Here is a 24602-nt window from a genome sequence, read left to right on the forward strand (position 1 = left end):
CAGTTGATTGGACATGATTAGGAAAGGGATAAACCTGTCTATATAAGGACCCACAGTTAACAGTGCATGTCAGTGCACAAAATAAGCCCTGAAGTTCAAGTATTTTTCCGTGGATCTTCGAGACAGGATTGTATCAAGGCACAGATCTAGGGAAGGGTACAGAAAAATTTCTGCAGCATTGAAGGTTCCAATGAGCACAGTGGCCTCCATCATCCGTAAATGGAAGAAGTTTGGAATCACCAGGAACCCTCTTAAAGAGGGTTACCTGGCAAAAATGAGCGATCAAGGGAGAAGGGCTTTAGCCAGGGAGGTAACCAAGCACCCAATGGTCACTCTGAAAGAGCTCCAGCATTTCTCTGTGGAGAGAGGAGAACCTTCCAGAAGAACAACCATCTCTGCAGCACTCCACCAATCAGGCCTGAATGGTAGAGTGGCCAGATGGAAGCCACTCCTCAGTAAAAGGCAAATGGCAGCCCGCCTGGAGTTTGGCAAAAAGGCACCTGAGGGAATCTCAGACCATGAGAAACAAAACTCTTTGGTCTGATGAAACAAAGATTGAACTCTTTGGACTGAATGTCAAGCGTCATATCTGAAGGAAACCAGGCATTGATCACCACCTGGCCAATACCAGCCCTACAGTGAAGCATGGCGGTGGCAGATCATGCTGTGGGGATGTTTTTCAACGGCAGGAACTGGGAGACTAGTCAGGATCGAAGAAAAAATTAATGCAGCAATGTACAGAGGCATCCTTGATGAAAACCTGTTCCAGAGCAATCTTGACCTTAGACTGGGACGATGGTTCATCTTTCCAACAGGACAACAACCCTAAGCACACAGCCCACAAAACAAAAGGGGTGGCTATGGGCCAGCTCTGTGAATGTCTTGGAGTGGCCCAGCCAGAGCCCAGACTTGAACCCGATTGAACATCTCTGGAGAGATCTGAAAATAGCTGTGCATTGACGCTCCCCATCCAACCTGATGGAGACTGAGATGTACTGCAAAGAAGAATGGGAGAAATTGCCCAAAAATAGGTGTGCTAAGCTTGTAGCACCGTCTCAAAATGACTTGAGGCTGCAATTGGTACTAAAGGTGCTTCAACAAAAGTATTGAACAAAGGCTGTAAATACTTATGTACATGTGTTAATTTATTTTTTTTTTTTTTCGTTTTTTATTTTTAATAAATTGCAAAGATTTCAAAACTAACGTCTTTCACGTTGTGATTAGGGGGTATGGGTGAAAAAAATAATTTAATCCATTTTGGAATAAAGCTGTAACATAGCAAAATGTGGCAAAAGTTAAGCGCTGTGAATACTTTCTGGATGCACTGTATGTGACTGTTGTAGAGGCAGAAACTCTAGGTCAGCCTTTTTTAATCAGGGTGCCATTAGGTGTCTTTAGGGGTGCCTTGGAAAAATGTCTACAAATTGCCCAAAAATGGCACACAAGCCAGTGGATGGATTAGCCTGCCTTTTAGTGACACAAAGCAACATGTTTTCATTGTACACTACTACAAACTTCTAGCCATTGATGTCCTAACAATCAATGACGTCATGGTTGAGAAGGACATTTGGTGCATGCACAGCATCCCCTAATCTGCCCTTCTACATTAGCATTGGGGTCACATTATCAGAGTGAGGGAGAGAAACAATGGAATACTAGTTAGTGCCAGTATACAAAGGTGTATCTGCTTTGGAAGAATAAATCACCTCTAATATTGGGTGTCCTACACGTGTGGATGTTGTAGTGTTACGTAAAACTACATTTCGTTTTTTTAAATTTTAGAATGGGGCGCCTCGAGCTTGTGCAGAATTTTAAAGGGTGCCTGGACTGAAAAAAAGTTGAGAAACACTCTAGATCAACGAAAATGCCTACTTCTGGCTGTATAGTGTTTGTAAATGCTCTTTTCTTTTAAATACCAAACCAGTTTATATGTACCTGCTCTGTGCAATGAATACACAGCGCAGCCCCAAACCTCCCTTTTCCTAGACCCCCCAGCTGCTCCTCCCCTCCGCCGAGTGTGCCCATAGAATGCAAAAAAGTGGTTGTTAGCCCTTGTATATACCAAGTGAAGTGACAGTAAACTTGTCAGAAGTGATTCATGCTGACAGCAGAGGAATGAAGCAGCAGACAGAAATGACACTTAGTGCTCTTAGTTGAAACAAGTACACACTATTAAGGGATATGCTTTGTTCACATTTCATGTCTGAGGTTTAAAACCACTTTAAAGCAGAGCTCCACACAAATAGGGAAGTTCCACATTAAGGACGGGTCTCCCACTCTCCGTGAAGAATTGGCATTTGGGGGGAGTGGTCCCAATTTTGACAGGTACCCACTCTCACTTCTGCTCCGACCACCTAGGCGATCAGAAGCAGAAGTTGTCGACAGCCAGTGAGACCAGCTGCGGTGAGCACAACACTGGATCGAGAAACAGGTGAGTGGCTGTTTTTTTTTTGTTTTTTGTTTTTTTAAGTCTGCAGCTACAGTAACTTCTGACTTATTTTTTTGAGAGGAGACTGGAGCTCTCTGCTTTAAGTTAAAAATGTATAAACTTAACTACTTTTAAGTACATGGAAGATTGCGTATTACAAGACAGTTTATAAATAAAAATACATAATACTCCAGGCTAGATATTTTCGGTGAGGTAAAAGGACATTTCATGTTGTAGCTTTATTTAATGAACCTATGCAAAGCTTCAACTTTCATATATAAAATGTTGGATCTCTTTGACCTTCACTGATTCATTTGGTTTGTTCATGAGTCATGCTTCAGTGGGAAGTGATTCATTTTTGCCTATGTAACACAAGCAATTTGCACACCACAGGGGGAACATTACCAATGGTACACAAAAAATGGTAATGCTTGTGAGTGGGATCTGCTGCCAAATGCAACTACTCACACTAATCTAGGAGGAACCATCATAGGGACATATACAAGACTTTGTTATGAGCAAATTCAACCTGAAAGCAAGGTTAGCCAAGCACAACAATCTACTATTATTAGATTAAACGATACTGAAATAAAAATATCTCGCAAATACCACTAGGTAGTGTAGCTGTAGCAGTCGGATATGTATGTAAAAATCTCTGTCACCGGAATACGCCATACGTAAGTAAAATGGATAAATCCAAAATGAGACAAAAGTTGAAGTAAAACACCAGAAAAAATTCCCCTTGTGGGACCAGACCAGAAACATAACACTCTGACTTAAGAGCTGATACAAGGCAGCAAAGAGGTCCGCACATTTTTGTGGAGATGACAGAAGGTTGGATACAGTGAGGCAGCGGAGACTGAAAGCTATTTTTCCTTTGGAGGGAAGTGTTGGGCCCTTGAGTCCAAAATCTACTGGGTCTAAAGGGTCACGAATGCCAGCAATAGAACCCCCCCCCCACACTTCCTGAGAAATGAGGGTGTTTCCTCATTCTGAGGATGACTTACCATGGGGCTTAGAAGCAAAAGGGGGCCAAGCCTTGTGGGGGAGTGTCTTGTTTGCTCTTGGACCTAGAAGCCCAAGAGAAATGAAAGGAGCTCTTCTGAGACTCTGAAGTAGCTGGGATACAGTAGCCGCCTTTTGTTGAGGCAAAAGGGTACTTTTTACTACTGGTGATTTCCTTGATAAATAGGTGTGCCAAAAAGACATTCCCCTTCAAAAGCCATTCATAACAGATGCTTCGTGCCAAGCTGTTCTGCACCCAAAAACTTGAGCCTAAGGGACCTTTCACATTGAACCTGAAAAAAGGCTCATCTAGGAGATCAGGCATATGAGGTCCAGCAGCCCATCCATTCAGTACAGTTAGACTGTCAGCATGAACTGCAGTTGTTGGAGAACAGTGTGACCTGAGTTTACAGAACTGGAATTTCTGTCAATTTCTGCAGCCTACACATTCAAGATCTGACAAACAGATGCAGCTGCAATATCAGGCTGTAAGACATAATCCAGCAGGGGGGAAAAAGGGGCTTCTGAAAGAGGTTTTTGATGTTTGACCATAGTGTTCTTAAACACCAGAGAAGGACAATCAAGTTTCAAAGCGCTTGTAAGGGGAAAAAACCCTAACAGGAGTAGGCTACTCCTTGTACAGCTCTGATTGTACAATTAAATGTACAGGGAAAGCTTTAACTTGATGGAAACTTTTACAGGAACCCATGCTTGTAGCCCTAGGTGTGGCAGACTCAGGTTGCTGCAGGTCCAGACTTGTGCAAACTGCATCCATCAATAATGGAACGGTGTCTTTAAGATTAGGTTTTGTCTGCAGAGTGAGATTCCTCTTAAATAAATTTCATCCATAATGACAGAGATACTGTATGCAAACACTTGACACCTGTGTTTTGAATCCGTGATCACATCCAAGACCTTTTTCATAAACCGCAACATAGCAGCAGAGAACTTCTCTTTGGGCAAGGCAAGAAGGAGAAGGCACACCGAACGAAGGTAACTCCAAGGAGGGAGTACCCTCCAATAGGGGGGAAGAGTCTGGGTCATCAGTACCTACAGTGAGTATAGAAAAGAATCACCCTTCTTTAAAAAAAAATGACCTTTTGTTGCTTGGCAGCCTGAAACGAAGACAGACACAGCTTCTGTTTTATTCAACTGTATTTAGAACATCCAAGTGAAAAATATAACACCAACATGTCAGGAAAAAAATAAAAATAATTCAAAAAACATAATCAACAAGTAAGAAAAAGGATCACCCCCTTGTGTCAGTATTTTGTTGAACCACCTTTTGCTTTAATTACAGCCTTTAGTCTGTTGGGATATGTTTCTACTAGATTTGCACATCTAGAATTTGAAATATCTGCCCACTCTTTGTTGCAGAACTGCTCAATTTCCGTTAAATTAGATGGTGACCGTTTGTGGACTGCAGTCTTCAAATCATTACACAGATTTTCAATAGGGTTTAAGTCAGGGCTCTGACTAGGCCATGCAAGGACATTCACCTTTTCTCCCTCAACCGCTGTGGTCATTTTTACTGTGTGCTTTGGGTCACTGTCATGTTAGAAGGTAAACCTTCTTCCCATTGTCAACTTTCTGGCAGAGGGCAGCAGATTTTCCTCAACAATTTGACGGTATTTTGCCCCATCCTTGTCTATCCTGACAAGTGCTCTATAACCGGATATTACCACCTCCATGCTTTACTGTAGGAATGGAGTTATTTGGATATTGAGCTGTAGTGGATTTCCGCCAGACATGTTGTTTAGTGTTGAGGCCAAATAATCCAATTTTAGTCCCATCTGACCATAGTACCTTTTTCCATGTGGCTGCAGAATCTTCAAAGTGCGTTTGGGCAAAGCTCAGTCGTGACTGCATGTGGCTTTTTTCTTGCAACCCTCACATACAAACCACATTTGTGGAGAATTTGTGGTATTGTTGTAACATGCACAAAATGACCACTCTGTCAAATTTCTGCAACTGCAGCAGAGTTGCTGTAGGCCTCTTGGTAGCCTGATCTGTCTGGTATCTGACCAGTTTCCTCCTGGCTCTTTCATCCAGTTTGGAGTGGCATCAAGAACCAGGAAGGGTTTGTGATATACCAAATACCTTTCACTTCTTAATAATAGACTTCTCTCTGCTTCTCTCTGCTTCTGCTTCTTGATGAAAAAGCCTTTCAAATTTATTTGCATCCATCTCCTAACTTTTGCCTGTCCACGACGTTATCCTGGAGATCTTCTGAGAGTGCCTTGCCATCCATAGTTGATTGTTTGCATCAATTGCACAACCAGGAACTGAAATGCTCCAGGAAAGCTCTTTTCATGCTGAGCTAATCAAAATGACCACGGTTGATCACAGTTTAAAGTCAAATGTCTTTGTGTGCCATTGAGAAGGTGATTAGCTACACCTGATTGAGGTTACAAGTCATTTTTAGGAGAGGGGTGATCCCTTTTTGTAGAGGGCGATTTATTGCTATAACCACTGTAGCTATTTGTTAGGGGACTTGTTAGAGACTTGTTATTGACAGAGGAAAGCAAGCCAATGAGGCCCACAGGGAAGCTACATTTGAGCTTTTGATTCGCAATTCAAACAAGCTAATGAGGTAGGGCCGCAGGTTATTAACAAACTACTTGTGGAGTACAAATCATTAATGCTATCTGGGACCAGGAGCAAGAGAGATGTCTCAGACCTTGCGGGGAGGCGACTATACATGTAGACTTTCTAGAAGCCGATAAGGGGGCAGTTATTCACCACTTTCGCAGCCCATGGTCCAGGAGGAAGGGAAATCTGCCAACTGTATTTGAAATGTGAACCACATGGAACACCCACAAGAAATTCTAAAAAGTGCCATAGCACCAACAAAATCTTGCAGCTAGGAGTGACATGTATTGTATGACAGACCGTACCAAAGTGTTACAGTGCCATAGGATGACTTTAAAAGTGTTGAAGAACCAGGACAGAAATACTTGAAGGATATGGGAACTGTAAGGGAAGCTGTCTCTCAGGGGTACACCCATGTTTATTCACTGATGGTAGTCTGGATGCACAAAAGGAACGGTCATCAGACAACCCACGCCCAAAGGTCCTGATGCAGGAAACACAGCAGGTAAACAAGGTGTAAAAAAAAGAGACAGGGTAATGAAAGCAGGGGCACTAAAAAGAGAGGGGGGGGATGAAAAGTCATATGACTGTGTACGCATGCCAGGATATGCACATCTATGTATGGAAGATGATTAGACATTAGAGTATTATTGGAGAAATAGACAGATGATTATAATATAGTGTGTATCTCGATCTCCTCATTAAGCCCTCCTGGGGCTAGGGTGTCTTAGGTGTAGATCCAGTATGTTTCACGTTGGCAGAGGCGCTCAAAACACTCTGCCACTGAGGGTAATGGGGGAATGTGTACCAGGACCCACACGAAGAGCCCCGTGGTGGATTTGTCATGATGTGCTGTGTAGTGTCTAGGGACACTGTGCTTCCTGGTACACATTCCCCCATTACCCTCAGTAGCAGAGTGTTTTAAGCGCCTCTGCCAACGTGAAACATACTGGATCTACACCTTAGACACCATAGCCCCAGGAGGGCTTAATGAGGAGATTGAGATACACGCTATATATAATCAACTGTCCATTCCTCCAATAATACCCTAATGTCTATGCTAGCGCCACATCTTCCATACATAGATGTGCATATTGACTGACATGAGTACATAGTCATATGACTTTTCATCCCCCCCTCTCTTTTCAGTGCCCCTGCTTTCATTACCGTTTCTTTTTGTTACACCTTTTTTCCATGTTATCGGCACTACCGTATATGCAATTCTACGTTCATTACCAATTTTATTATCATTGCTAATAACAGTCTACACCGCTATACATACATATGCTTCATAATTTTCTGTTTTATGGTTTAGTGCTCTCTTTTTATTATTTTTTTTTTTTATAGCTTTGTGCTTTGAGATCCTGTTCCACATTGATATGCATTTTTTCCATGTTCCTCTGTCTTTAAATCTCCACTGAGCACTGTTGTTCCACGCCTGACAGTGTCCTCTATTTAAGCTGCTACTTCTCCAAGGGCCACCAGGCCAAAAGAAGGAGCTAGAGGCTCCGAGTGCGTAACCTGACTGTCCCACGTCTGTGCTCTTACTCCCCACTGACCCTCCGCCTCTTCCTGTGACGTCACATCCTGCCGGTGGGTTACAGGCTGGTTACTAGGTTCCTTCCTGCACAAATGGCGCTGAATTGGCTCTACAACACCACCACTCTGCAGGACTGACCTCTACAGTGTCTCTCACCATCTTCATCAGCCCAGCTGCTATTGCACTAACCACCGGTGGTGCCTGCAGGATGTTTTGAGGAATGGTTGTTTATTTATTACAGGTACTTCTATAGCGCTGTTAATTTACACAGCGCTTTACATATATATTGTATATTCACAACAGTCCCTAACCCTCAAGGAGAGTACAATCTAAAGTCCCTAACTCACATTCATACATATACAAGGGCCAATATTGTAAGCTCGAAAGAGCAGGGCCCTCGAACCCCTCGTGTATTGTTTTGTTACTGTATTGTCTCATGTACTGTCCCCCACTATAATGTACAGCGCTGAGCAAACCTTTTGGCGCTATATAAATACTGTATAATATATAATATATACAGGATCCAAATAACCTACCAGCATGTCTTTGGAGTGTGGAAGGAAACCGGAGTATTCGGAGGAAATCCACACAGGCACAGGGAGAACATGCAAACTCCAGGCAGGTGGTGCTGTGGTTGGGATTCGAACCAACGACCCTAGTACTGTCAGACAGAAGTGCTAACCATTTACCCACTGTGCTGCCCTAATGGTCATCTCTCATATACATAGATGAGCTTATTTTATTACTTCCTTTGTGAGTGTTTTTAATCCTTTGCTATTAAATACAGTGTTATTACTACACTCAGATGGGCGCCTCCTGTCTCTTCTGTCCGAGAAAAGATGCATGATGCTGAAAAACCCAATGAAGAACTAACAGATCTCGAAGAGTGCACCTTAACAGGAAAGAAAGAGGCCCTAAACTTTATGTTATATGTTTGAGTAATAACATATCTGATCCAATTAGCAATAGTGGAAGGAGTGGAGGGTTGCCCCTGCAGGAAACCTTGGGTAGTAAGAAGCAGGAATTGCATAAAAGGAGCAAATGGCTGAGAGAGAGACTCCCAACAGTGCACACCATGTAAAGTGCATACCATGACAAGGGGTACATCTCCTTGTACTCTCAACTGATAGTCTGGAGGCGCTTAGATGCGCCTGTTCACTGAGAACCGGAAAAAAGTTACTCCATGTATGGCCAGTTTACTGAACTGCATCAGGGAAATATCAAGTCTCCTATCCTGCACAGAAGGACTGTGCTGTGTAATAAAGCTTTCTAAATCTTAGGGCTGAATGGTCAAAAATAAAAATCCCTTTGGCAGATAAAATAGCTCATATATTTAATATGTGAATTTAGCTGTTTGCCTGGAGTTTAGTGAACATACACATTTCAGAAATAACTCTGACTTTATTTAAATCTGGAAACATGTAATGCAGACCAACCATTACAGTTTTATAGTAACAAATGTCATGTATGAATTTTAAAGATGTGCAGTGGGGCAAGTTCCAGTAGCGCCAGCATACTGTGAGAAAGTTCTCCTTTACAGAGAAAAAGATGATTTCAAAACCAAATGTAAACAAATCAAAGAAACAACATCTAAAATTATAAGTTACTGTGCTGCTAGAATACATGACAAACTGGCATAATCCCAAGACACAAAGGGAGCATTCAAGAAGAATTATGCACAGACTAAATACGGTAAACCAAATCAACAGTTTTACCATTTATAAAAAATGACTAAGGACTTATTTATATATGCAAAAAGAAGCATAGCGATGATCTACAAAGTGACGTAAACCATAGCAACCTACAGCTCACAACATTTCAACTTACTGTAATCAGCATAGTGAACAAGACATTGTACTGTATAGATGACTGTACACTTTGTACAATGCCCTTTATCGAACTGAGAAGCTTGTCTGCAACGGCGGTTTTAAATCCCGACCCCGCAGTACATCAGGTTAACTTATAAAAATTAAAGCAAAGTATCTGTACAGTCCCTTTGCAGTGGACGACTTTTATTTTTTTTTTTACAGTAGGTTAAAAATGATAGAAAGTGCTGCGGAGCTGCAAATGTGCTGTGGAAATACAGCCCTAGTGGGCCACAAATACTAGAGGAGCAGAGGCGACAGGACTGGCCCCTTCCCCCGTTGGAGACAAGTTTTCATTTTTGAATACATTATAAAATGCACAATTTAGCCTTAATGATTACTTAAAACAACCAAAACACTATATATTTTCTGAAAACCGAGACCCTGTAGAAGAAAACTGCTGCAATTTATGTCACACAACATTTAAGTTACGGTTTATTAAAGCAGTGTCCAAAATTTTCCAGCTTTTACCAGTTTAGAGCAAACAGTAAATGCTCTAACTTCAAAGTGTGCTCCAATAAGTGTTGCACACTTATTGTTCTTGTGTTTGGGTATATTATATATATATATAAACACACACACACACATATATATATATATATATATATATATATATATATATATATATATATATATATATATATATATACACACACACACACACACACACACACACACACACACACACACACACACATATATACACATACGTATGTGGGGTTAGGGGGATTTAAAAAAAAGTGTTTGGGTTTTTTTTTGCACATACCTGTGAAAATGTAAAAAGAATTGCAATGCCCAAAACTGTCCACTGTCATAGCCCCAGCATTGCCATCTTGCATGTGGGAGCCGGCTTTGACTTCTTGATCTCCCGCAGCTGGGTCCCAACTATAAATGTGCAAGATCATGCTGTGCTTTAGAATGCTCACACAGCCTCCTGGGACATGACATGTCCCTGGAGGTTGTGGGTGGTCATGGGCCAAGCTGACATAACTTTTAGCAAAGAGAACTGAGGAAGTGGGATCAAGTACTTGTCAGGAAAAAAAAAAAAGATTGTTCGAGTAGGGGAGAGGAGGAAGATGAGCAGAACTTTAAACCTTGAGCTACTTCCCAGTCCAAACCTTTATGAAGAAAACAATGCCAACATTAAATGCTCGTACTATGCTTAGGTAAAGTAAATTAGGTACTAGAACGAAATATATAAGTGAAAAATGAATTCTGACTTAACAGAAAATGTTCAACAATGCACTGTAAAAGAATGTTACCTACCTGCTCCTAGGGAGAAACATGGACTCCTTGATAAACACAGATCCGGATAAAAGGATATACCAGCAGGTACCGATATCGTCAGGGCTAAAACAACAGAGAAAACCAATGAAAAAATCCACATTATATTAGAAACATTGTAAATATATTTATTTGGTATGGAAAGCGGAATAATCACCAGTCTATAGTTTTGTGTCTGTGGTTAACAACATGACTTCACAGGATGTATGACATAGGCATGAAACAAAATGCAATTCATCTAATATCCACCATGAGATGACAGGGTGTACTACTCAAGCCTGACAAAAGCAAGGAGCATTCGAGACAGGAAGTGGGAACTTCAAATTGTGACTTTTCATACATTTCCGCAATTTCTCAACTTCATTTTTCCTAGTCCTAGCTTACCATTTGCCTATCTACTTCTCCCTGTCACTGCCATTTAATATTTGTATTTCAGTGCAGCTTACATAGAATATCAGCAAATTTTTAACATTCAGCATTATCCTTAAGGAAAAGCCCTGTGATAGTGAAGGTATCACAGCCCAGCCTGTGGTCATATATGAGTGTTTCTCCACCTAGTGGTCAGAGAGGAGATGCCAGGGTCAATTTCATTCATTAGATGGATCCTTGAGTTGAGTATATCCACGTGACTGCCTGCTCCTGGGGATTTTCCTTTTCTTTTTCTTCCTTATATCAAACAATGCTTTACTGTTTAAAGGCCAGGTATCTTTGAGCCAGAATGCTCTAACCAAGCCACTGTACAAGAGACAGGGAACTGCTAGTACCCAAATGCTTGCTGATTGACGCGGATTTTTAAACAATAAGCTCAGTTATTCTGCTTATTTTTACTAACTACAGGTGCTTAAGGGCAGAGAAAATGCATAGTGGTACATATACTTAGAAGCACCAATGTACGTAAATATATTCTATGTACGTAATAATATATCTATGAATTAATTGGACACAACATAACTGGTGAACCAAAAGTCAACAACAGACGTTTTTTGGGTCAGAGCCTCTGTCTGTTTTTTTATTGCTCCTAAAATCTCAGCTTAAGCATAATGGCCTCAATTCATATATCCTGGAGACATTTATTTCTGTCCCAGTGACAAAACTCAAGATCCAATTTTTATTTGTATTCTTTTAGTTAATCAATAACTACATTATATACATAGTCTCCTTTTTATAGGTTTTATGTTTGATTTTAATATGTTATTTAAAAAGACTGACCAATAACCACCAAATTTCTTTATCAGAACATCTAATCAGTTTCTCAAAAATAAAATATAAATATTAAAAACAAAATGAATAACATTTGATATAAGAAGACATTTTGTGGTTCAGCCAACCACCATCCATGAACAAAGTAGACATCAATTTTTAAAAAAAGTCTTTAAAAAAAAGTATTTGTGAATGTCTCAATATTCTTAATATGTTTACTGTAAATTATTTTGTGAAGACACAACTATGCGGTAAGTAAAACATCTGCAGACTTTACATCTGACTGAGAGCTGGGCAAGCCCTTGGATTTATTTAGTCTCTTCAAGCAGCAAACACTTTATATAGGAAATATATCCTCCAAAAGATCTCAAACAAGGCTTGATTTACTGCAGTGCAGGGCTGGCATGGTTCCAGTACAAGTTTGCCAATCCTTCGCCTAATAGGAGGTATAGTACACCTTTGAGGAGAGCGAGATAGCAATAGAATAGCCCCTCCTGCACTTTGCATTATTAAATATGCTGCTGGATGACTTTCACGCTGCCTTCTGGACAGGCAAGGAGAGTGGAGAGGTCTGCAAGATAATTAGCATGCTGAAACAATATCCCACCTAACCTGTCTTTTAGGCACAAGCGATCTACAAATGCTTCTTACCCATCTCCACTTAAGCACATTTTGTGAACATAAACAGGATTAAGAAATCTGAGTAAATTTAAAACAAATAGATGAAAAAGCAGCAAGTCGCAGGGTTTAATGAATTCTTTCGAACGCATGAACCGGGATGCTTTTTAGCAGTAGGTTTCTGCTTCAGATAAAATTTATTTCGGACAGTAAGTAACTTAAAGAGTTTATATGTAAAAGACAGTATTATATGAAGAAAAGTGGTATGGTGGATTCAGTCAGCCAAGTGTGCCACAACCGTTTCACATTTGGGACATTCTGGCACTAGTCTGGGCCCCAAATTACTTCTGGCTATCTGGTATAATGTGGGTAAAGGACATCATTAAAAATTACACTTAATTTTTTCTTCTTTAGAGAGACCTGACCAGTTAGGAGGACCATCAGGAAACAGAGTCTTCTAATGTAATAAGCAAATATAGCTGTTCCTACAAATATATACAATTAAAAAAAAAAATATTCTTGAAACATTATACATATTACTTTTAGCTGATCACTTGTGTATTTAACAAAACATGAAAACATTTATGTTAGGTTGATACTTGGGTCAGTGACTTTGGGTGTGGGACAGCGTGTAAATCACATCTGTTCCAGTACCCACCTGCAGCCAAATCGCACTGCTCTCAATCACCAAGAACACATGTGACAACTCATGAGTTAATGTGCAGAAACATATGAATTGTGACCAATAAACTACTGTATATAAAATTTGAACAACCTTCTTACCAACATAACAGGGAGAGAGAGACTGCTGTGGTAATGCTAGCAACAGACTGCATCATATATGTAATTTTGACGTTGCCCATAGTTCTTTAACCCTTTCACTGCCAGGTCTGTACTGCGTAGGGACCTACAGAACTGCTTCCAGCAGGCCAGGTCCGTACATAGTTAGTCCGGCTGAAACAGACAAAAGTCCATCCAGTTCATAGAGAAAAAAAAAATTATAATCCTATACCAACAGTTGATCCAGAAGAAGGCAAAAAACCCAGTAAAGCATGATCCAATTTGCTCCTGCAGAGGAAAAAAATTTCTTCCTGATCGTCCGAGAGGCAATCTGATATTCCCTGGATCAACTTTACCTATAAATGTTAGTAACCAGTTATATTATGTGTGTCTAGGAAAGAATCCGGGTCTTTTTTAAAGCAATCCACTTAACTGGCCCAAACCAACTCAACCAACCAAAAAAAAACCAAAACATAGAAAGGCCTCGGTCACACAGGGCATACACAGCTTATACCCTGCAAGGCTGTGTTTACCCGCACAGGGATGCCACAGGTGTTTCGTGCATCCCTGGGCAGGCAGTCCCACTGATGTAATTTGGGATGTAGCAACTGTACGAACACAGCCGTTGCTCTCAATTTGACATCCATGTGGGTCCGGGAGCATGTCCCTGAGCTCACACTGTCTGCATTTGGGGTCGGGTACCCACACAGATGTCAATTTGGGAACAGCGTCTATGCCCATGCAGCCACTGCATCCCAACTGAGATGAATCGGACCAGCCTGCACAGAGATGCACCGAACACCTGGGCATCTCCATGCGGGTAAACACTGACCTCCACAGTCATACATTTTAATACGCCTTGTTAACAAGGCATTAGAAGCAATTTAGCAGGAATTTATAAAATGTAGGTTGTGTTTGTGTGCACTAATAATGATTTTGCATATTTAGTGAAAAATGCAATTTGATGAACATTTGCATAACTACTGAGGGCCTAAGAAAATCAGTAGCACTTTTTATTATTCTACAGGTCATGTGCTTTCAGAAAATGTATGATTTGGGGAGTCCTTTCAAATTTTGAAAGCTGTAAGTGAAAAAATGGCAACCTCCAGATTTTGAGACTCAATTGTTTTTAATTGCAGTTTTGTACACATTCCGTTTAGATCATTTCACAAAAAGGCGCAATTCAAAATTTGCAAATATTTGTTATTTATTAACTCAATACAGTTTTAGCTTTTATGTTTAGTAGGAATTTAGCCAGAATTTTGTAAATTTTGGCATGGATACCACTAATAATGATCTTTGCATCTAGTGTATTTTAAGTGAAAATAGCGATTTGATGAACATTTGCGCAATTCTTGCGGGGCCTAAAAAAAATCAATAGCACTTTTTTTTATTCCATAGGTCATCTGCTTTCAGAAAAAAATTAGTTTGGGGGATCTTTTACAAATTCTGAAAGTTGCATGTGAAGAATGATAACCTCCAAATTTTTAGAGTAAATTGTTTTTGTTTTGTTTTTTTTTGCATACCTTAAAATTTACAAATGTGTTATTTGTTAACTCAATACAGTTTTAACTTTTATATTTAGTAGGAATTTAACAGGAATTTTATAAAATTTGCCATGTATGTATCCACTAATAATGATTGCAGTGTATTTGTAGCGAAAATAATGATTTGACAAACATTCGCGCAAATATCACAGGACCTAAAAAAAAAAAATCAGTGCCCCTTCCTTTTATTCTTCTGGTCCTATGCTTTCAGAAAATATATGGTTTGGGGGGGGGGGGGTCTTTCACAAACTCTGAAAGCTGTAAATGAAAAATGAAAACCTCCAGATTTTTAGAAAAATTTGGATATCTACATCTTTGTGTATGTCCGATTTTTACCATTTCACAAAAAGGCGCAATTAAAAATGTACAAATATTTGTTATGTATTAACTTAATTCAGGTTAAACTTTTATATTTAGCTGAAATGTAAAATTTGCTTAGCTTTTATGTACTGATTTTCAGTGAAAATATTGATTTTAAAACAAATATCACTTTAAAAATCAGCAGTGCCTTCTTTTTATTCTACCAGTCATGTGCTTTCAGAAAATATATGGTTTGGGGGGTCTTTTACAAACTCTGAAAGCTATAAGGGAAAAATAAAAACACAATGGAAAAAATGCGAAAATGGTCCGGCCAGCTGAGTTTAAAAGTGCAGCACAGGGCCTGGCAGCAAAAGGGTTAACATTACATAAATCATAAAACCACCCTGTCCTCTGTGACAGCATAATGCCAGCTTTGTTTTTCAAATTTTTTTTTTTGTTTTTAGATTGTACCACCAATACCTGTAATGTGTGATTTCCATTTATTTGTACTAAAAGGCTAGCATGGGAGCTGCTTTAATCATCTTATCAATTAAATGATAAATTAATTAAAGTGATGACATTAAAACTACTGAGTCATGGAGGAAGCTCTGCAGACACACTGCTTACACCACCTTCTGATGCATCAGACATTTAGTGGCAACATGCTGATGTCACAAGAAATTTCACAGGAAGTTCACTCATATTTAGTGATGGTAACATAACCAACTAAAGAGATTTTTAAAACCAAATGGTCATGAGTGTTATCACTTATCACCCATGTAATGGCATCTGTGAAGAAACTAGACTGATTTAATGAGTTTTCACTAGGCATAAGCAACTAGTCATGAACTTTATGGTTACAAGGGCAGTCCACCATCCTGAAAAATCCAGACAGACATCCAATTATTCATTTTCATTCTAGTTTTGGGTACATGTGACTGCTAAAGGTCTGGACCTGGCACTGCCACAGCTGGGCTCAATGAGCCAGCTGATAGCTCTGGGTTAAAGACGCACATAAGACAGGCACATGATTTGTTGGGTTGTTTGATGATGGACCGATGCTCTGGGGGGACATATGCTCTGGTTTGTACATATTGTGCTATTTAACTTGGTGCCTTGGTTCTCTGGCTGATAGATTGTATTTACACGATATACCTTTACATACTTAATCTTGATATACATATACTATATTGGCTCAATATTTCTGTGTAAGCCTAAGTGTGCCCCCTGTGTTCAGTGGTCTGTTTTTTTGCTCTTTATAGGACTAGGCTGCACGTTTTGAAATTAAGAAATATCATAGCCATTCTATAGCATGTGATATGTGGTGATAAATGTTCTTAGATACTTGATGCTCATTAGTAGTATGTTGGCCCACTGTCTCTTGCAAGAATACTGATATATCTTTTTGGTTTACATGAGCATTACAGACTGTGGGACATAATACTTGATAATAGGTAAGATTTACCAGTATGTGCCTTGCCTTTTTGGTACAGGCTTTTAAAGGACCCATATTGGATTGCTGTATCGCACCTGGACTTCTATTTACCATAATGGGCTTTCAGCTTGGGAGAGCCTTGAATGTTTCATGTCCCGCCAAAATGTGGTCCACATATAAACATTGATACCAGATCCTTTTTGTAGGTTTCTTTTGAATATACTGGGACTATTACCTTCGTTTCATAATGGCAACCATTTACTGGAACTAGATTTTTCCATTAGTTATAGCTTTTATTGAGTGTCTGATCTGTCTGTGGGTCTCCCATACCCACAGGGGGTAGGATATGGCTCTCTGGATGCCAGCCCGGGGCGTACTGGTCCAATTCCTAACCCTGGGTAAGCCTTGTAGATCCCTGCCTAGTGACATGGTTTTTTTGGAGATTTACAGTTAGGTCCATATATATTTGGACACAGGCACAATTTTAGTTTTTTCAAGTATTTACCAAAACATATTCAAGCTATAGTTATATAATTGATATGGGCTGAAGGTGCACACCCTCAGGTTTAATTTGTAGGTACGCACGTCCAAATTGGAGGAAGGATTTAGGAATTACGGCTCTTAAGAGTAGCCATCCAAGGGACCAACAGAAAATGGACAATTGAATATAATCATAAATAAAATGTTCATTTTGAATATTTTGTTGAGAATCCTTTACTAGCAACGACTGCCTGAAGTCTGGAACCCATGGACATTACCAAAGACTGGGTTTCCTCCTTTCTGATGCTTTTGTACATCAAAATTGGAGGAAGGGTTTAGGAATTACAGCTCTTAAGAGTAGCCATCCCCCTTTTTCAAGGGACCAAAAGTAATTGGATAATTGAACCAAAAGCTGTTTCATGGCCAGGTGTGGGCTAATCCTTCATTATTTCTTCATCAATTAAGCAGGTAAAATGTCTGGAGTGTGATATTTGCATTTGTAATCTATTGCTGTAAACCTACATCCTGTGTTCAAAGGAGCTGTCCATGCAAGTGAAACAGGCCATTGTAAGGCTTCAAAAACAAATCCATCAGAGAGATAGCAGCAACATTAGGAGTGGCCAACTATATATATGTGACCTAACTATATATATATATATATATATATATATATATATACACACACATATATATATATACATACATACATATATACATACATATATATATATATATATATATATATATATATATATATATATATATATACACACACACACACACACACAGTGTCTCACAGAAGTGAATATATTACGAATTTATTTTGTTCTGGTGGACTTTTTGGTTAGCGAAAAATTCGTAAACTGAAACACTGTTTCCCATAGGAATGCATTGAAAACTAATTAATCCATTCCGGAGGTCAGAAAAAAGTAAACGCTACTAAAAAACCGCATGAGTTATTTTATCAAGTCATGCGGTATTTTAGTAGTGACAACCATGTGTTAATGTTTCAGGTGTCAGCAGGGTTCCCCACTGACAGATGAATGTAAAAGAAAGTATTGCCGACAATTAAAAAAATGGATGGGAGGGTCTCCCCTCCCATCCATACCAAGCCCTTCGGGTCTGGTATGAATTTTGAGGGGAACTCCCACACCAAAATTAAGTAAATAAAAAAAAAAAAAAAAATGGCGTGAGGGGGCATAGGCCACAGCAATCTAGTGCTGCTCTTGAACCCAAGACACCTCCTTAACCAAGCAGGCTGGCATCCGTCAGGACTACCATCCATACTCTTGCAAATTGCAAAATGTTAAAAAAAACAAAATGAATTATAGAAATTAAATTATGTGCCTCGGGAGCTTATTCAAGCTACAGTAACATCATGAAAAACAACAGAAAGAACAATGCTGTCTGAATGAAAATTAGTTATGACTTAGATTGCCATATGCCATTAAATACTTCCCATACTCAGTTAGGGTATGGAAGCATTCACTAACCTTAGAGGCATCTTCTAATTGCAGTTAAACATTAAACTCAATGCAAAATAAATAGGTATTACTATATATTTTATTCTACCACTAACACCAGAGAGCAAAGTCTGGTGAGAGCAGATACACTATTATTGGTTAACCAACCACTATTGATCAACCACTAACACTAAAGAGCAAAGTCTAGTTAGAGAGGGGTTATACTCCTGTATATTGCTCTACCACTAACAGCAGGAAACACAGTTTGGTGGGAGAGGGTTTACACTACTAAAGATTCCTCACCACCAACACTGCAGAGCACAATCTAGTGAGAGAGAAATGACACTATTATAAAATACTCTACCAGTAACACCAAGAGCAGACTGGTAAGAGAAGGTTACACTACTATAAGAATGGCTCTCCAGTGTTGGTGATAGGGTACTCTCATCAAGTCGGATTACCCTACTATCAATATTAGAAGAGATGAGAAAAGATTACTATAGATTAACGCCCCTCTCACTAGACTTCTCTTCAGCGATAGTGGTATTACCAAGCAAAAGTCTAGAGAGGGATGTTAAACTACTAAGGATTTTCTATGTATGTATGTATATATTATATTTTCTTTTACCACCACCACTAACCCCTATTCTGGGGGTCGGCACCCCCCCAGCCCACCATCCTCCCCCCTCCCTAATTGCGTCCCTTCCTTTCTGACCCCCAGAATCTAGACAGGAGTGGGGGCAGCATTAACTGGAACCAATCACCTGTATTTTCTTTCTGCAGCAGCTGACCTCTCCTAATCTTCCTCCTGCCAGCCTACAGCTACTGCAGTAAGTAAATATAGGTTCCAGTAAATGCCTCCTCTGCCACTCCTCCTGTCCAGGTTCCCCTTCCTTCTACTGCCCGAGCCACTCTGTGTGCTGCCCTGGTCTGATCACTTTCTGTGTTCATTCAGACAGCATCCAAACGCCGTCCACTGCCCTACTGACGGACATTGTCCATTGTTAATGTAGACTAAGTTTATATTTTTAAAGTGACATTTGTTTTATCATATTTTTTCTTATTTAGGATTTGCTAGATAATTTCTTTTAAAAACAAATACACAGAACCTCGGTGATCTTTGATCTCTTTCATGTAGTACAGGTAGGTCTCCACCTCTCAAAGGTTGCCTACCCTTGCCCTATTCAAAAAAAATCCTCCGTTACCAAGAAACATTTTTTTTTTTTTAACACTTACTGCGCCTTATTACTTCCACCATCTCTAGGTGTATGAGGTGAGGAAAACACACTGCTTCATGCAGGTTGGTACCAACATACCCCTGCTGCTCCAAAGTCTACATGGTTACATATTCACTTGTAAACACCTTCTTTTTAACAATGTATCTGAGAACAGAAATGAGACTTCAAAGTCCCTCACTGGTCTTACAAAATTAGAAAAATCACTGATGGGCACAGTAAGGAACTAGTTATAAAAATCATGCCAAGTTCGTGCACTACTGCTAGTGGAAAAACATGCACACATTGGGTGGCTCCGGTGATCTAACCCTAGGCCTCATTAGTGTATGGATATTCCTATCATCCCTGACAGTAACAAAGTGCCCTAACAAATGATATAATCCAATGAGCAGATGCGTTTCAGGAACCTCCATTTTCATTAGGGTTAGAAGGACCTGTGAAATGTCTGCTTCCATTTCGAGAAGGTTGTTAAAGAGAGTGAACTGAGTAGTCTGTTGGGAGTATAACTGGATACAGTCTTGCACTGCTTATTGCCAAACCATGACACAAATTAGGACTACTGGCTTCACCACACACTCTGGGACATACTTTCCTTAATTATATATTTAGTCATCAAATGGGGTTGGAGACATTATGTCATATTAAAAGACGAAAGAAAAAAGGCACAGAGGATGAATTCTGCCAGAAATCAGGGAAAACTGCAGAAAGATGTTATTACATACCAATTACAATTACCAATTTCACTAATAAAATAATACTTGCATGCCTGAAAGTGCTCTGCTTTTCTTAGGAAAGCCATACATCAGTTTATACTAAAATGTATAAACTGAATGATCTGCAAAGAATGCTGCCAAAACTGAACTTTTCACAATACTCAAAAAGGGTCACCCCACTGAAAACTAAAATATCAGTTTTGGGTGCATTCTGCAGCACTGTAACAGGCAATGGCTTTTAATATTATACAGGTATTTTGGAGTCAAGATTCCACCCCAGTATAGCACAGCTGCTGTGACCATTACAAGGAGGTCCCACTCTCCTTGATAAATTGATTTTACATTAAGAGGAATGAGAAAGGAAAATGAGCAGAGTAAGAATTCATAGCGAGAGAAGTTGAGCTAAGAGGATCCCACAACTATAGGCTCTGAAAGATAAAAAGCCACAGGGCGATTCAGATCACCAACATCCACCCCTAAAACATTATTAAAGTAGATTTTCATACTTGCTCTACTGCTACTACTAGCAATAGTGATAGTCAGTAAGGGTGCAATATATACATAAATTCATACCTAAAACACTGAAGCTACTTTCCCAGGTAACAATGTAATCTGTAAGGGAAAGACCTTTTGGTAAAATGCACTAATTCTGGCTCCTATCAAGCAGCACTTTGTCTACCACCTCTAGAACTATATAGCCATGCTAGAATGCCATTTGTTTTCACATATTGGATTACAGAAGGAATAATAAAATGGATTTTAACTTCAGGAAAAAAACAGGGGTTAAGGCAGTCCAGTGGCTTTCAGAGCTTTTAGTATGCTGTGGATTGTTGTTCTCTGAATAGAGACAGGCTCCTAATCTATTGCAGCATACACAAGTACAATACATTTAGTGATATTTTATAGCACTTATTTTTTGGAATTTAGTTAAATGATCAGTGAAACTTTAGAGTATCAGCTAAAGTGGGTGGCGCTCATATTCTACCTGGGACATCACATATCTTTAACTACATGCTGAGACTTCTAAATCACTGGATCTCTAAACAGTGTACATTCAAAATGTATGTAACCAAACATGCTATGTACAGAAATGACCTTTTCTGAAGATAAAATAACTTAAAACGCAATATTAAATTGGTTATTTTCACATATGACAAGAAACTACAGTACAAAATATTTTATATAGATTCCCTTTGAAAACACTGTTCAGCACCACAGGCACTGTCTCAAATGCACCTGGCAGCTGATTTCACACAATGCATGTTCTAAATAAAACATTTGTCACCTTTTTTTTTTTCCTCTGGAGACTATCTGAGCTCTAAGCATAGTGAGGGAGGATAAAAAATAATTATCAAGGAGACATGACAAAAGGATGGTCACGTGCACAGGCATGCTAGGTACATTAGTGACATGTTAGAACAAACGTCCACTGATTTATCCAAAATAAACCATTAGGACAAACACAATTAATAAATATCTTGTAATGACAGGGACACAATGTACAACGTACAAACAGTGCACCTCCTCCATTTAAAGATTGGCAAAGTTACCTAAAATAAACACTATTCCCAATAAAGCAAACAATTCACTGTCATTCTCTGGTGTCTTCAACAACTTTGGGCCTTTCACACAGGCGTTCTGTTGTTTCATTAGTTTAGTCACATTTTTTCAAATACATTTTTCATCAGTTTTTCACAGAGGCGTTCCATTTGTCCATTTTTCATCCATCTCTTGATGGATGAGAAACGGACATAAATGCATCTCTATGGAAAAATGGATGTAAACAGATCATCCGTTTATATCCCTTTTTTTGGAATGGATCAAAGTCCTATTTTTATTCCATTAAAAACCAAAACCTTTCCCAATCCTCCCTCCTAGAACATCCCCCCCATCCCCCTCCTAACACAAATCCCTCCCAATCCCCCCATCCCCTCTCCTAGCACAAATTCAAATTTCCCCTTAATCTCCTCTCCTAGCACAAAATCTCCCCTCCTAGCACAACCCCCCCAGCACAAATTTGTCCCCCCCAATCCTCCCTCCTAACACAACTCCCCACTCCAATCCCCTCTCCTAGCAAAAATTTCCCTCCAATCCCCCTTTCTAGTACAAATTCCCCCCCCCCCCCCCAATCCCCCCTCCTAGTACATATCCTCATACAAATCCCCCCCCCCCCCGATCCTAGTACTTATTCCCCCCCCCCCCAACCCCCCTCCAAACACAAATTGCCCCAATCCCCTCTCCTAGCATGAATTCCCCAATTCCCCCTCCTAGCACAAATACCCGCCCCCCCCCCCCTTCCAGCACCAATTCTCTTCCTTCAATCCCATTACCTAGGACAAATTCCCCCAAATCCCTCCTCTAGCTAAAACCCCCTCCAAATTACATTTCCCATCATAAAATTCTCCCACCTTACCTAAATACCCGCCTTAGCACAACCCCCCTCCCCCGCAAACCTCCCTCCTATTCTTAGCACATATACCCCCATTCCTTCTCCCCTTCTAGCACTAATCCCCCACCCCACCCCCACAATCATCCCCATTACCCTTTCCAGCATAGATAGCCCCCATACCCTCCTGCACAAACCTCTGGTCTCAGCACAAATGATTGTTACCCCTCCACCCCCTGAATTTACAGGCAGGAAACCAGGTAAAGGTGTGGGTTGTGCTGTATTCTCACTCTTTTCAGTGAAACAATCCTTCATACAGCACATGACACAGGATCACACTTGGATATGGCTGTACACAGTTTGATTACCCCAACCCTATCTCCTCCACTGGCTGCTCATCTCTCGGCAGCAGGGAGTTGATTCAGGGAATGAATCAAACACTGAACATGCGGATGTAAGAGTGACCTGTGTAATCTGCTTTATGGAGCAGACTTCACTGCTCTACGCCGGGCTCCCATCGTTGCAGATGTGAGTGTGGTGATGGGGGAAGGCACTCAGCTGCCGACCTGGGCGGGCGCAATTGAAATCTAGGGGGGGGGGGGGCTATGCCCTTCCCAGCACCACCCTAAGTCATCGGCTGTGGCTGCACCTTAGGTGGCTGCTTAGTTCGCCTAGTAGTAGCACCGGCCCTGGTCACACCCTCTGTTCTCATCTGCATAAGATCTGGGGGAGGAGAAACAGCAGAACACAGAACTTCCCAGTAAAAGGTTGTTGTGGGTGGGGGGGGGTGCATGTCAGGACAATTATGTTCATTGGAGGAGAGCAGGGCGAGTTCCCAGCATAGCTACGGAACTGACCATGGTGTTTTCTCCTGCTTAGTGTGGTCAGTTTTTAATTGGAAAGCAGAGGGACTGGCAGGAACACCAAGGATTTCACACAAAAAAAAGCAATACATACTGAACAGGATACTTTTTCATACAAGTAAATGGTAGAGCAGGCCCATGTCAGGAATATGAAATGCCGGGTTTACATACTCTTTAAAGAAAGCCTGTATGACAGAATATATGGGAAATAACATTTTGTAAGCCTATCGCTAACTTTGATATGGGTCAGTCACTGCTGATCTTCCCTTCTGAAACTGCTAGTTGTAGTTGATCAAGCTGATCCTTTAGGACACATGCTGTAGGAGTCTTTAAGCAGCTAAACAGGTCAGGAGTATTCCAAGTCCCACAGCAGCTGTGTGCCTGTTTCAGCCAAGTTTAGAAGTCAGAGACCGTCAGGCAGGTAGCATTTTTAGAAAGAGGTCATGCATCTCAAGTTCCCTTTAACAATAATGTGGGAGAAAATGTACTAACCCTAAACTGCAGGGCATTTTTTTTCCAGGTAAAACAATCTACCTATTAGAATGTGAACACTGTGCACAAAGGTGTTGAGATAATCAAGTTTATATTGTAAAGCGCTGAGCAAACTGTTGGTGCTATATAAATCCTGTGTAATAATAATAAATCCAAAGCAAAGCCAAGTTGATGCCATTAAGTAATCGAGAGGCACAAGCAATTGTGGCTCCTTCATCCTTGCACTGCTTGCATCGGTAAGGGAAGTGGATATTCAGATGAAAGTGAATAAAATTTGGCTCAGATTTGGTTTGCATATCTGTAGATATGAATGCACTTGTACTAGAAGCTATTGAGTATATGAGTGACAAAACACAATACTGGACACTGCATATGC

At 40.2% G+C, this 24602-nt stretch overlaps 1 protein-coding gene across 8 annotated transcripts in view; it reads right to left on the minus strand.

Annotated features, from left to right (window-relative positions):
• Window positions 1–24602, minus strand: part of RAPGEF2 (Rap guanine nucleotide exchange factor 2) — a 391597-nt gene that overhangs the window by 202360 nt on the left and 164635 nt on the right. For all 8 annotated transcript variants that reach the window (XM_089670385.1, XM_089670389.1, XM_089670388.1 and 5 more), the window contains exon 4: window positions 10697–10780. In XM_089670385.1, the coding sequence (XP_089526511.1) occupies window positions 10697–10780 (84 nt within the window). The remainder of the gene's footprint in view (window positions 1–10696; window positions 10781–24602) is intronic.

This window comes from Staurois parvus, unplaced genomic scaffold (genome assembly GCF_062004578.1).
Source record: "Staurois parvus isolate SC_StPar_1 unplaced genomic scaffold, SC_StPar_1.0 ptg000090l, whole genome shotgun sequence".
In the NCBI taxonomy this organism is placed as follows: domain Eukaryota; kingdom Metazoa; phylum Chordata; class Amphibia; order Anura; family Ranidae; genus Staurois; species Staurois parvus.